Source organism: Lagopus muta, chromosome 5 (genome assembly GCF_023343835.1).
Source record: "Lagopus muta isolate bLagMut1 chromosome 5, bLagMut1 primary, whole genome shotgun sequence".
NCBI lineage: Eukaryota > Metazoa > Chordata > Aves > Galliformes > Phasianidae > Lagopus > Lagopus muta.
This window is the reverse complement of record NC_064437.1, coordinates 292,312-306,869: the sequence shown is the minus strand read 5'-3', so window position 1 is coordinate 306,869 and position 14,558 is coordinate 292,312. Positions and strand designations below refer to the sequence as shown.

General features: G+C 45.2%; 1 protein-coding gene across 1 annotated transcript in view; it reads left to right on the top strand.

Moving 5' to 3' along the window:
• The window catches only part of TNNI3K (TNNI3 interacting kinase), a 47,427-nt gene that overhangs the window by 30,956 nt on the left and 1,913 nt on the right, over positions 1–14,558 (top strand). The window contains exons 18-24 of the mRNA XM_048944841.1: positions 1,562–1,614; positions 2,244–2,296; positions 2,651–2,783; positions 4,348–4,457; positions 8,854–8,913; positions 10,465–10,634; positions 12,859–12,938. Coding sequence (XP_048800798.1) covers positions 1,562–1,614; positions 2,244–2,296; positions 2,651–2,783; positions 4,348–4,457; positions 8,854–8,913; positions 10,465–10,634; positions 12,859–12,938 — 659 coding nt within the window. The remainder of the gene's footprint in view (positions 1–1,561; positions 1,615–2,243; positions 2,297–2,650; positions 2,784–4,347; positions 4,458–8,853; positions 8,914–10,464; positions 10,635–12,858; positions 12,939–14,558) is intronic.

Here is a 14,558-nt window from a genome sequence, read left to right as displayed (position 1 = left end):
CCTTCCTACTTCAAGAACTGGGGCAAAGATTAAGAACCCACATAGAACAAAAACTTAGCATATGCCTCTAACACAAGTGTCATATTTTCTTGGAATTTTGCTCTGTCTGCAGTTTGCTTTACAGAGGGGTGTCAGCTTCACCCAGGCTACACCTGAAATCCTTTCCATCCACAGTGTGCAGGCAGCTCTGGTTGTGGCACATGGAGACAGAGCGAAGAGGTGCAGGGACAGAATGAGGTTAACTGTGCATTCCATACACAGTAGCTTCAGTTTTCAGGAAGCGTTGGGCTCAGTGCACAAGTGTTATACAGTATTTCTGTCTATGGAATTCTGCTTGGCCAAACCACAGCTCTGACCAGTGAGCACCTTCCATGAGATGCCAGATGTTACCTCAAATCCTCCCTTGCTGCCATTCATAGCTGCACCCTCCATGGAACCTAACTTTGATATGGAACAGCTCTCCAAAGAGCTTTGGAAGGGTATGCCAACGAAGGTCCCACCTCCACAGTTGAAATGCACTGCCAGTTATGAAAATGTGAGTTTTACTGATAAATAAGCACGTGAACTTGGGTGTGTGACCTTGACTCTCCTGTGGGTTTCTGTCTTCTGTATCAGAGCACAAGTGGTTACCATTAATCTGCTGAAGAACATTTTCTGGGTCCCAGTTATTTATGTGATTCCACAATGAGCAGATGTTTGCACACCAATGTCTCGAACGATGAGTTGAGATTAAAAATTACAGCTAATTACCTGAGTTTATTTAACCCCTGGAATGCTCCCAGCATGCTTAGGGCTGTGCTTCTGTAGTCATCCAGGTTAACGAATTTCATTGTGCACTGCAAAATGTTCTCATACTTCACAAGTCTGGATTGCTTTTCTGAGGCTGGTGGACAGGTGGTAAATCTCTTTTGAGCATAGCACTGCTGGGAGTGATAGGAGTACATGAAGTTCAAGGATAACGTGTTGGTAACAGCAGGGTGATGTCAGAGCAGGCATCTTACAAAGAGAATGTTTTCCTTTGAACCTACAGACCTTGACTGTTATGTCCAGGGTTTCCCCAGGAAGCAGGTAAAAACAAAAAGCTTTTTTTGTTTGTGTGGTGTTCTTTGTTAATCTGGAATCTCAAATTATTGTCATTGATCAGCTGCCCTCACCTGTTTTGCTGTCTGAACTGCAGCCATCATGATAGCTGAACACAGAACCACATACAGTGAGCAGACAGTGTCCAATTTTTGCTGGATATTGGCTTGAATGTATTTTACCAGCTGTGCTCTGTTAGATCTCCAAAGCAAAACAGAAAAGGAACATGAATGGAGGGCAGGGCTGAAATCTTACCAATCTCCATTAGTGTAAGCAGGAGTGAGTTCCTTCCTAGATGCTGAGGAAGGCTGCAGGATGCATGATGTGCCTTCTCTTCATCAGCAGATGGAGACATTTTAAGATGTTCATTTTCTTAGGCAGGAGCTTTGAAGCTGTCGAGACTTCTTCTGTGAAGCAAGAATTGTAAAATCGTCACCACCTGTAAGACAAAATTAAACAATTATCTTTAATTTTTTTCTAGTCACAATATTCTGCTGTATGAGGATGGGCATGCAGTTGTTGCTGATTTTGGAGGTAATGATTTTATGATAGGTCTATAAACTAACCTAAAACTGTTTAAAACTGAAAGTGCTTATTGAGGAAACACTAAGTTCTTCACTTTATTATGAGAGGAGTGGCAAAAGACTCTTAAGGATGAGAATACCTCTATTTCTGTCTCTAAGTTGTCTCATGCTGCTGCCCCTCTGTAATATGCATGAGAAGAAAGCCCAGATGACAGTGAGAACAGCCAAGTCGTGGGGTGACAGGACAGGCTTCTTTCCTTTTAGCTTAAAGGGCAGAATGAAGTTCTTTATTTCATTTATGGACCTTTCTTACTCTTTCTGTTCAACAGTAGGCCAGGCTGTACTCCATGAACATTTAGCTTGTGCACTGTCACAGTGTGCCTCAGCCAAACTCCTCGGCTGAGATCCTCAGCTCTATAAGCTGCTGCTGATGTTGGCAGACACGTGTAGGTTTATAAGGGTGCAGCATTTGGCACCCAGGCTTGAGAAGTCTTGCTGCCTGTGTGCACTCTTGTTGAATAGCAGCCGTCGCAGGTTGTCTGGATTTTCCAGGCCCTGGTGTTATTAAGAAATACCTTTTACAAGGCAGGTGCCTGCAGTGACTCGACAGTAAAACCAGCTATGTTCTGTGTGTTTCAGAATCAAGATTTTTGCAATCCCTGGATGAAGACAACATGACAAAACAGCCTGGGGTTTGTTTTTTCTTTTGTTCCACGTAGTTAATGTAAAGCTTAAGGGCAAATCCAGGTTAGGAGAAAATAACCTTAAAAGTAGGTTTGATGGGATTGGTGAACTGGAATAGTGTGGGAGCTGTTTCAGTATTTTTCCTTCCTTTAGCCTTCTTTTACTAGCAGACATCTGTGAATACAAAAAAAAAAATCATTAATCTGCAGTAGAAAATAACTTTTATACAGGTCTCCCTTCTGTAGACTTATCCGTTATCTTATGGTGTAAGGAAACAAAGAAAGAACAACAGTGCAACTAAAGGAAAAAACACAGGAGGAAATAAACTCTGTTAATAAATATTTGATGTTCCTTGCATGCAGAACCTGCGCTGGATGGCTCCCGAGGTGTTCACTCAGTGCACGAGGTACACCATCAAAGCTGATGTGTTCAGCTATGCTCTGTGTCTCTGGGAGCTGCTAACGGGCGAAATTCCATTTGCTCACCTAAAGCCAGGTAAGATACGCAGTGAATTAATGCTTAAGGGGCTCTGAACCAGTTGCACAGAAAAGCATTAATTAGTATTTTACTAAGCATCGTTATTAGGTGGCAAGACTTGGTGAAAGGCACAGATCTACCCCCACTGTAATGCCATCTACTGTTTATTTTTGTTACAGTAGAGGTTTTCAACCTCCCATGCCACTGAGAGCAGCCTTTGCACTTTGTCCTCCTGTGTCTGCATCTTTGTGCAGCGTTCTGCGCTCAGGAGGCAGCTTGGTGGAACTGCACAGATGCATTTCACTCCAGTGTGAAAACTGGTGAAAAATTGTGGGATTCTTGTTTTGTTCTTAAGTGGGTTTGAGGTACAGAATAGAGCTGCTGGGGGCAGAGATGTGCAAGATTTCTCAGATGGCTGTCAGATAAATTTTTCTTTTATTTGGAGACAGCATTATATGTTTGGAGACAGCATTTTGATCTTGACAAAGGTGGCTTTCTTTCAGCTCATACAAATGGTTGTGCCCAAGCAGAATACAAATGTTGTTAATATTGCATAAATATATCTGTGCTCACTCATCTATTTTTCTATGTGCATCTGTATGTCTAATTCTGTTCCTCAGCAGCCTGTCATTGTGCTATTCCCTGATCTGGTCAATTGCTTTACAAAGCACCCAAATACTAAATGAAATCCAACGTGTTCTTTAGTACAGTCTCTCTGAAGTACTCCTAACTGATATGCTTATTAGCTGAAAGAAAAGTCCTGCTAATAGAGAAAGGAGACAAAAAAAAAAAGTGGCAAATTAACTTTCTCAAGTATGATGGGTGCGTACACAGTGAAAACACACCTGTGTTTTCCCCTTCTCTTTTCCTAATCCTGTAAAACTGATGGCAGAAATTGTTAATTTGGCACAAGAAGACTTGCCGTCAGGTGGTAAATTGCAGTACCTTTGGTGGAAAGAGGGAGCATTCCTCATTGCAATCTTAATCTACTTTGCATTTGCCTTCTCTTTTTGCATAGTGCCTGCTAGGCAATGCATGATTCCAAAAGTACACTCACCAGAGTGCAGCCGACATTAGGCAAGCTGTGTTTGCCTCTCCTGTCCGTGTTTAGTCACAGTATCACAGGATTTATATGCTATTGGCATTCTGAAGCAAGTGTGCAGCCAAGAACTGCAGTAAGAATGAACTGTGGCTGAAATTATTCTTATGGCAAAGGCTGTGGCAATAGTGGGATATAGTTAAAAAATTACAGTATTGTTGCTATCTCACGACTGCAGTTTCGTGGCTCCCTGCACATTCCACATACTCTGACCGCAGGTTATTTTTTTAGGGCTTAACCACAATTAGATTGTCTACATCCCCACTCAGCCACAACCGCGGTGTTGTTCCATTCAGTGTCGCAGGTTGCCTTAGCTGTCTGTAGAAGCAGTTTGGATTTGGAGCCTCTCTAAGCTACGAGGGGCCATGGGCCGGGTGGTTATGCGCCTTGCGCCCCGGCTGTGTGCCAGCAGATAGGCTGTGCTTTCCTAGGGGCTCCGCACCTCCTGGATGCTCACATCTTTGTGCCGGGCTGTTCCCGCAGCGGCAGCGGCGGCAGACATGGCGTACCACCACATCCGCCCGCCCATCGGATACTCCATCCCCAAACCCATCTGCGCGCTGCTGATGCGGGGCTGGAACGCCTGCCCAGAGGTGAGTGCTGTCCCGTGCAGCCCCAGCCGCGGGCTCAGGTCTGGGTGCAGCTCCACGCGCCCCAGAAGCTCACTGAGATGAGTTCTGATGCAGAATGCAGTGGGGCAGGTGGTGGCACGGGCTGAAGGCGCAGAGCAGTTGGAGGCTGAGGGGAAAGCAGCTGATCGGCAGCCGTTTGTTGGAAACTCGAGCGACTGTGGTGCAGAAGTTCAGTTTTGACTTGTGATGAACAGAAAAGTACTTCTTGCTCTCAGACTTCTGTAGATGTTTTCAGTGAATTATTGATATTTTTCCACATGAAAAATGAAATCTGTATCATCAAAATAGTTGCCCTAAAAGTTACGCTAAAAAGTGTAAACCTATTTTTCTACCATGTCCTAAAGCCATTATCTGGTGCACTGAAAAGATATCAGCACAAGAGCTGAGCAGGAGATAAGAGGGCCAGCAGGGCCCTCCTGGGCACCAAGCCAGCTCCAGGAGTGGTTATGGGCAGGACACGGGCACAGGTTGCAATCTCTCCTTGTTCCAGGGCTGCTTTCTTCATGGCAATCGCTCTCAGCACATAATGTGCAGAACTTCTGATTCTTTCGTGTTCTTTTTCTTCAATTGCTGTTACGAATAACTCTGGATTCTACTTTCCTTCTCTCAAATAGAGGTTAGATAAAATTAATGAGGATACGTTGCCCAGTCCAAGATGCTGGTCCCAGCAGGTTATGGCTTAGTGATATCCTCTCAGTCCCTGTCCTGGTTCTGTCCCTCCCAGCTCCTTTGCTCCACAGCCCCTTCCTGGCAGGGCACTATGAGAATCTCTACCTTCTTGGTATGTACAGCACTGCTCAGCAACAATGAAAACATCAGTGTGTTGCCGACAGTGCTTTTTCTCCTAATGCCAAAGCATTGCATCATATCAGACCCTGTGGAGAAAAGCAAAACTGTCCCAGCTGAAACTAAGACAGACCCGCATGTTTTGAATTAGGAACACTTTGGATCTGTTCAGAACTGACAGGTAAAACCTTGGGGTCCAACACAAGTCCTTGCTATGAGAGCATGCAGTGAGTTCTAAGATCTGCAGCCTGCTGGGCAGGGGGTGCAAGGGAGACAGGGAGACAGTGTCGTGGAGACTGGGCAGTCCTCAGCATCATAATGGGTATGGATGCTCTATAAAGGAAGAGAGCCATAAATTTTAGTGTGCTGCCTAAATTTAAGATAGAAATGGCTAACAAAGTTTGAGTTTGTGTCAAAGTAAACTTTAATAAGTCAAGCACAGTAATGCTTCAAGTACAGCAACTTGCACATTGAAGAGAGCAGACGTGGTTTTGAGCACTGTAAATATGATTTCTCACGTTAAATTAATCTCATGCTGTGTGTTAGAGGTCGTAAACACCACTCTCTGTTCTGGCCAGTTAACCTTCCTCTCTTATCTTTCTTTCAATTATAGGCTGAGTTCTGTTTGTGTCTAGCAGTACAGGATGTTTGCTGTCTGATTCTTCCCACCACCAGTACCGTTATTCAATTAACTGAGTAAAATGTTCTCAGCTGAATTACTTTTCATTTTTTTTCTGATGATTTAATCAAACACTTCTTTATGGCTTGTGAGTTGCTGAAAATTCTCACTGCAATAATGCTAACAACTTCCAGGAACACAGGGAGAGTTTGTGGTATTGAAGAAAGAAAGTTATTGCTGCATCTTTCTCATGCTACAGTCAGAACAGTTTTTTAAAGGGAGATTCAGCCGATTATCCCAATTAACTCAATAGCACCAGCAATAAAGAAAATAGAATGTGACAGTGTTCTTCCCCTCTGAGATTCAGAAATGAGGGTTAAAGAAAGATAGTTTTATATTAGCTTTTGCAAACTGTTGCTATTTCTGCACTAAAGGGAAAACCAACTAAACCAAAGCTGTAAAAATACCATCCCCAGACTGGCAGGGCCATCAGAGCCACTGCAGGATTTCGTGATGCTAAGACCATCCAAATACATTTACTGAACAGTCTTTGGATCGCTGTCCTTATAGTGAGCATCAAATCCTCCAGAGCAGATTGATACCGAGAACTCTTCCAGTTCTGCATCCCACCCGTATTTCCTAACTGGGTGGTTTGTGCACAGCTCTGTGTATTTGCACATGAAATTGCAACTGTGGGAGCGTGGGTGCCTGCTGGCACAGACCCATCAGAGCTGCCTTACTGATGGTGTTACTGCTCTGGCACTTGTTGAGCATCAGAACGATGGGTTTGTTCACTGAGTCCGATAGTGTCACTCAGCAATGGAGGATGGTGTGCATCAGCTGAGGTTATCTCCATGTAGTTCTCACAGAGGTTTGTTTTTGCCAGGCAAGTGACCCTGTGGGCTCCATAGGGCCATCTCTGCACTTGCTGCTGCTGCAGCTGCATGCACAGTTTGGCACGTGGCCCTCAGCTGTCTGGAGAGGCAACAAACCTGCTCTAGAGCGGGTTAGCTGCACTAGGAAACACACTGGAGGAGAGGGCTTAGGATTTGTTATCACTGTTCTGTATGTTTGCTCTGCTGGTGCTGTGTTGGCATGCAGGGACCTCACTTAACAGTGGGAGTTCCAACACATGTTAATGGGAAGAGATTTTGGAGCTTGTGTAATTTCCTGGTGTTACAGAAGCCTTGTAGCATCTGCTGCTTCACATTACTGAACCAGGGACTCTGGCTTTGAATTTCACCCTGGAAGCAGAGCCCTAGAGCCCCTCTTTCAGTTAGTCCAGCTAAGAAAGGCAGGTAATCATGTGCCTGAACCTGTCCTTGCTCTGGATACCCAAAAGCTCTCTTAAGTAAAGCACGTGTGTAGGTGCTGCAGCAGGACAGTGCGGAGGGAGGTCAGTGTGACTCTGGGCTCCCAAATAACTCTGGAGAGCTTTGTCCCCTTACTGTAGTCCATGCTGTAAGCTTATGTTTCAGCTTGAAAACTGCAGATAGAATGTGTTTGCTATGGAGGGTATGGTTAGCTGTTTTATTTTGGTGCTATTACTGTTTCCTGGATACTTGAATACACTTGTCTCCCATTTTATGAACTAAAGTTCCATTACAGATGAGGGGGCAGTTTGTTTGTTTTATTCCATGGAACTATAAAGCAGCTGCTAATAACCATCAGCAAGTAGCTCCCATTCTGCTTAAAGTTATTAATAAGATGTTATATTAAATGGTTGACTTAAGTGAGCAGTATGTGACAGAGTCACTATAACTTGTTAGCAGTTCACTGAGCACCAATAAAAATAAAACACCCTTTTGGAATTTTAATGCACTTTGCTGCTCATCAGCATCACTCCAACATCACTTAATCTTCCTAATGCTTGAGAGCTGCACGGCAGAATTGGAAGGCAATTGATAGCTCAATCAGCCAGTGGGTGACTCAAATTCTGCACAAAATGTGGGGAAAAAGACTTACTGAAATGGATTCTTTTAAAGGCCTTTTCCTACATGGAATGACTTTACACCTGGTTACAAAGACTTTGAATTATGTCTGAAGGCCTCAGGAAAGTTCCAGGAGGTCCAGGGACTGAACAACGGGAGCCTTTAGTCCATGCAGACAGTGCCTGTCCTGAAACTGTCAGTACAAATCCTAAATGCTGCTGTGGATTCACTGCACAGAATAAAAAGCACTTGTTTCAAAGTGTCTCAGTTACACCATGTATGTATCTAGCATGCATAATAATCTCTGATGCAGGGATGTCATTCCTCACAAGGAGAGAGACCCTGTGCTGCTAATTAATCATCATAGCAAGCAGAACAAACAATATAACTGAGCAGTGAAAAGCATCACCTTACTATTCTTTGTCCAACAGCATTCTTTGTGCAGCATTGCACTGAAGGTGCAAAGATATAAAAGCAGAGACAGATAATGTGAGTGGAGTCACCTGGTAAGGGAAAATGGTGAACTAAATGGTGAATTTCAGGGCTCAGTGGGTGTTCAGTGGTCAGAATTCTCCAGCAGGAACCATGCAAGCACACAGAAAGGGGAAGATAAGGGTTTCTGTAAGTGCAAGTATTTCTCAGGAGTTCATTCTCTGATCTTCACAGCTGTTGCTGTTAAAAACCTTATTTACAGGCAAAGAGCTTCCTCCTCATATATAAGCATAGTCAATCATCTACTGTTACTTTTACAGAAATCTTATGGCCTGTTATTAGTTCAAATCTGATTGTTTCGGAAAAATAATAATAATGTAGACAACGTTAAACACACACCTCTTCACTTCAGAGCTCAGCACTGAACACACAGTTCCCATCAGATTCTCAAGCAAACTGAAAGCAGTGTGGTGAAATTCAAAGGAAGGACATGGAGGGGATTTGTTACTCATCTGTCTGTGAGTCTGTTTAAGTATAGAAGTTGCTCTTTCTACTTAATACAGCTCTGTTCTGTCTGTTATGTTCACAGGGTAGACCAGAATTCTCAGAAGTGGTCACAAAGTTGGAAGAATGTCTGTGCAACATTGAGGTAAGAGCTTCATTTCTTCTGTGGAGCCTCCATGTCTATGATGTGTGCTCAGGAGTACGAGCAGGTAATGAGGAAAGCAGTGTGGAGTTTGCAAGTTGCTCCATCCTGTTGCAAGCCAGAACATCACATTTTTAAGGCATGTTTTCAATTCTGGGTTCATGGGTGCCAGAGGGAGGCTGTGGGAACCACATATTGCTGTGTCAGCAGCTGCTCAGAGGGAGGAATGCTGAAGAACACGCGAGCAGCAGGGCACTGCACTGCAGGCCTCAGCAGGCTTGTGCTCCACATCTAGCAAACCCAGGTCTGCTTCATTTAAAGAAGTAGAAAAGAAAAACTGGCTGAACCCCTGGGAGAAAAGTAGAAAGAGAAAACATAATAAGGATGAACACAAAGGCAAATTCCTGCTCTGCGCAGCAGCTGTGGCACAGGCAGATGTGTCAGCATTCAGCTTTGTGTAACAGAAGTGACCAAACAGAAACCAAACTTGATTCAGGGCTGCTGTTTCTGAAAACATATTTTCTGTGTGCTTGTATACATCTAAAAGAGTTAGATGAGAAAAAAAATTAATTCCTCCTGAAACGTCACTACTCTTGATTTTAACAGTTGGAAAAGGCACTTGTACACCATTACATTTCTCCATGCTCTGGATGCAGCTGGAAGGTGTTTGCTCGATGTGAAGGTGGAAGCTTTTATGTGTCGAAAAAACACATAAGCACTGAATCATGAGAAGGTGTTCCATCTCATGGGGCAGCTGGCTTCTGTGATACATAGGCAGCAGCATATGTGGGAAGAAATGTGGGCCAAGAGCTTAGGCAGAAAAAGAAGGGGGGGGGTGGGGGGGAGAGGAAGTTGTTTGTTTGTTCGTTTTAAGCTGGAGAGTGAGATTTCAGCTCCGTTGTGTCCAGGGTAAAGTCTTTTCTGAGGGGAGTTCTAAGGAACAATATCTATAGTAAGTTAAATGCTGCAGCCACTGAAGGATGAGAACTTGCCTTCTAATTCCTCTTCTTTTTCTTCTCCTTGCTCAGCAAATCACTTCTGCTCTTTTAAATCTCTCTGAATCCAGGTGTGGTGAGGTCATCTTGCTCCAATGAGGCTGCGTCCGTGCTGCTGTGTGCATTGATATGTAATACCCTTATGTTCACATGCTAGCTCTCTGTTTCACTGACCCCCAGGCACTCGGAGTCCTCCCACCACGCAGCTCTGCCGCCATTCAGCACGGAAGGCGGAGTCCCAGGCAGTGGCTCCATAGGGGATGCCGCAATGCCCCCTGGCTGCATAGGGAATACTCCCGAGCCACATCACTCAGGGCTGGGCTAAAGTGGGTCTTCCTGAAATCCTACAACCCCAGCTTGAAAACCTCAGGTGGTAATGAACCAACCGCTTGGTTTGGCAGACAGCATCCAATGTCCTCAGCTGCTGAAAGTCAAGAGGCACTGTTCTTTTCAGCCGAAATATAAAGGCAATATGGGACGCACAACTTGCAAGAGCGGAGGAAAAAAATAATACGCTGCGTGCATTAACAGTGCCTGTTATGTTTTTGTTTAAATGCAGTTGATCTCTCCAGCTTCCAGCAACAGCAGTGGCTCTCTGTCTCCCTCCTCATCCTCAGACTGTCTTGTTGCACGTGGAGGACCTGGCCGCAGTCACGTCGCAGCACTGCGCAGTCGTTTTGAGTTGGAATACGCTTTGAATGCAAGAGCTTACGCTGTCTGGTCACAGAGGTACATACCTGCCATTGCAGGGAAAGAGGGCTCTTGCTCCTAAACAGCCATAGCTCTTCCCAGGGCTGCGTGGCTCGCCTGCCTTAAATGGGAGTTCCCTATAGCAGGGATTGCCCCTCACTGCCAGGTAAGGCCGTGCAGGAAGCAGAAACACCCTGGGTTATGCATCGCACAGCAGATCCCCTTCCAGGTCTGACTGGAAGAGTGTTTTTGCAGTTCTGTCTTCTCCTGTAGCTGCTATAGCACTGTGCTCTGGGTTATCTGAATGCTGAGGAAGCTGTCCTGCTGTCAAAACAACATCTAAGCGTTTGCATTTTTCACACCAAATTAGTAGAAAATCGAGGGTGAGAATGAATGGCTTCAAGTTGTGCAAGTGGAAATTCAGGTCAGATGTTGGGAAAAATTTATTTCCTGGAAGGGTGGCCAGGTGCTGGAAGGGGCTGCCCAGGGAGGTGTTCATGAACCATTTAGATGTTGTACTGAGGGACGTGTGTTAGTGGGAAATAGTGATGGTGGGCAGGTTGGACTGATGAGCTTGGAAGTCTTTTCTAACCTCTGTGGTACTCTGATCGCATGATTAAGGTTGGAAAAGGCCACAGTCTGGGCTGTAGGTGAAAGTGTCCAGACTGAGGAGAAGACAGACAGCAGCTGGGCTGTCCCAGCAGACACAGGGCAGTAAACACAAATGTGAAGTTTCTTCTCCTTTAGGGGAGCAAAGGGAACTCAGCCTCACCAAGCATTGCTGCTGATGTTCCCTGGGATCCTGGGATGAATCCTAATATTTTCATGGCAAAGCAACATGTGGGTTCTGTGTGTTACTGTAACACTGAAGTTAACGTCTGAGGCAAGTACCCCACTGCCTGGTTCTGAGGGCAAATGTAGCAATCTGCTTTCTCTGTCCCATGCAGACTGAGAGTAATGTGAAAATGGAACTGTGCTCTCAATCTCTGTCAGAAGAGCTGTGCTCTTAGTTTAAACTTTACCCTTTAGCACCACTTAGCAGTCACAAATTGTAATAGCAGAGCCCTCATTGCAGTTAACATGGGAAATGAGGAATACGGGCAGCTGAAATGAGGAGCTGCATCGGAGGAGCAGGGCGGATCGGGCTTTTGCAGTTTGGGGGCTCAGACGGAGAGGCAGAAGGCAAACACGTGCAGGCAGTCACTGAGATCTTCCACTTAGAAAAACAAATGACACACAAAAAGTTCATCTGGTGACATAAGAGGTCCCTGGAATTGCTTTGCTGTACAGACAGGACGTGGCAGTGGGGGCTGAGTCAGGATGGAGGAAATGTGAGCAGCCTTTTATTTTCTGTGAAGGGGCAGATGGCACTGCTGGGAGTCACGGATGTGCAGGGAAAGAATAAGAGAGTGATGCATTTAGGTTTGAGTGTAGCTGCATCAGAGGGAAACAGGGAGCCTTGTCATGTAACTCAGTGCTCTCCATAACATGCTGAGGTTTGTTAGCACACCAAAAGGAGATTTTCTGTGGTGCCAGCAGTTACTTAAAGTTGGGAGCTTCTGTTGCACGTCCTGCCATACCAACTAACAACAAATAGCACCCAGGAAGGAAGGCTTACCCAGGGGCACAGCACTCAGCACAAAAGGAATGGTTTCTTCAATTTTTCAATTATGTGTTACACTGATGTGATCGATTAACAACCTTGCTTTCTGATTGCATTTGTTCCTTAGGGCTGTTTCTTCCTTTCCTTGTTTTGGAATTATGGTTGTTTTCAGCAGGTTTGGGCCACGTTCTGGGGTTTTTTCCTAGCTCCACTTCACCACAGAAACACTTCTGCTGGAAGCTCTGTGTACCACGGGCTGGAACAGCCCTGACACTGAACTCGTTTGTTTCCTGCCTTGTAACTTTGGCTGTGCTGAGCAAACACAAACCTCCCTCCTGCATGGTAACTGTTGCTATGTGCAAAATAATGAGAGGTGGGCTGCTGCAGCCTTGTGACGAGTTGGATGTAATAGCAGTGCGTTTTAATTGTCTGACAGGGCAGCTTAATGTCAACTCATCTCACTATTAGATGCTTAATGTTGATGTTTCACTTCTTTCCATCTTCAGTATTCCCACAGAGCCTGACAACAGTGTCTGACAATGATTAATGGTCTCTTTTTTAAGTAGCTGGGGTATGATGCCCATTCCTTCTGCATGTACAGGAAAAACTCTGTGACTTGTTTAATCTTATGTAAACTGACAGCTTCTATCTGATTTGCAGCACTGGGCAGCACCCTTCTCAGGGTCTGTCTTTGGATGACATGAGGAGAAACTTCCAGTACCCTCCAATTGACAAAAACGGTGAGTTACTGCAGAATATTCCTCTTAGCATCTCAGTATGGTTAAACAATGCAGAGCTGCAGTTTTCTGGCAGCCTGATAAGAAAGCTGATCTTCAGTGCACACTGCTAGTTACAGCGAGGTCTCACCCCATTCTCCTGTGGCTCCTGCCCCCCTTTCCCCTGCACCCTAGGCTTTTGGAGATGGTCTCTGTGCATGTGGATCTGTGAATAAGGAAAGAATGTGGCATTATATCCTCACTGCTCCTCATTTTTAATAGAGGCTGCTCCTCTATTTAAAAACAAAAAAAACCAAAAAAAAAACCAAAAAAACCACAAACAAAAGAAACCAAAGCACCTAGACCATCCTACTTCTAAAGTATCACAGCAGCAGGAAGCAGCACAACCTTTCCTTCTCAACATTCTCACTCCTCTCAGAAAAAATCCCATCGTTCTGCTCCCACCAGAGCAGAAGTTCTGGTGGCTCCTTCCTTTTGTCATCTTGGCTTTCCATCCCATCACACTTGAGCATATTTTCATGCACTGCCACCAATGCAGCTTTCTGGTGCATCCTAGTCCCTGTAAAACTCTTGCTAGATAGCCGTTGTTCAGGTCTCAGTTTGCAAGCAGCAATTTGGAAGTCTGCTTCTTGCTCCTCCATTCCCCATTTCTGAATGGCTTGTGAAGTCAGCAGCTGCTTCTTTGCAGTTAAAATGAGTACAACCTTTAAAGGGCATGTGCACGTGCAGATGGCAGAAAGGATGCAGACCTTGCGTAAATCTTTGTTTCTTGGTATAGAATCTAGAAGTCGAATGCTAATTTCACCTTCATGAGATCTTCATGCACCTGAGGCTCAGCTGAGCATCCAAGAAACGCCTCCTGTGGTTAAAAGCAGCTTTGGCTGTGTGCAAGCCATCAGGCAGTGCAGGGTTTGTGCTTAGCTGTGAAGCAACAGTAAATCCCTGCTCGGTAACTTCCTGCCCAGCACTGTAGAAGTGGGCATATCTATTGAGAACATGATTTTGGAAAGGCTCCAGCTGCCATCTCACAGTGCTGCTCATTCCACCAGCACGAGCTGATCTGTTTGCCTGAACATCCTAAGATGCTTCAGGGACACGTTGACAGGATGTCACTTTCCTGTTTATGTGGTGACACAGCCAGAGCTCATCCCCTGTGAACACAGCATTCAGTGAGCAGAGCTAAGCACAGCACCATGCAGTTACCTTCACCTTGTGACAGCACCACAGATGGTGCTTCCTGTGTTTGCTCAGAACTTCCCAGACAGTCTTGCTCTTCCCAGCCCCCCAGGCAGGCATGACATGCCAGGAAACCCTGCTTAGCAGAGCAGGAAGGCATTTTCTGACATGATCGCTCATGGTTGGCAGTGGTGCCAGTATACTTAGCCTCACTTGATGTGAAGCAAAACTCCAATATACTCTTACCAAAGAGCCACAGATCAATTAAAGACTGAGGCTTCAGCACTGCCTGTGTCAGCCATCTCTGTAGTGGGCAAAGGAGACAAAAATGGTAGGAGTCATGAGCTGATGGTGGAGAACAGCAGCAACATCAGTGCTGAGGAGCAGAGCTGGACAGTGAAGGACAGCACAGACCTGTGAGGAATATTGAGGATGTGAGTGAAATCT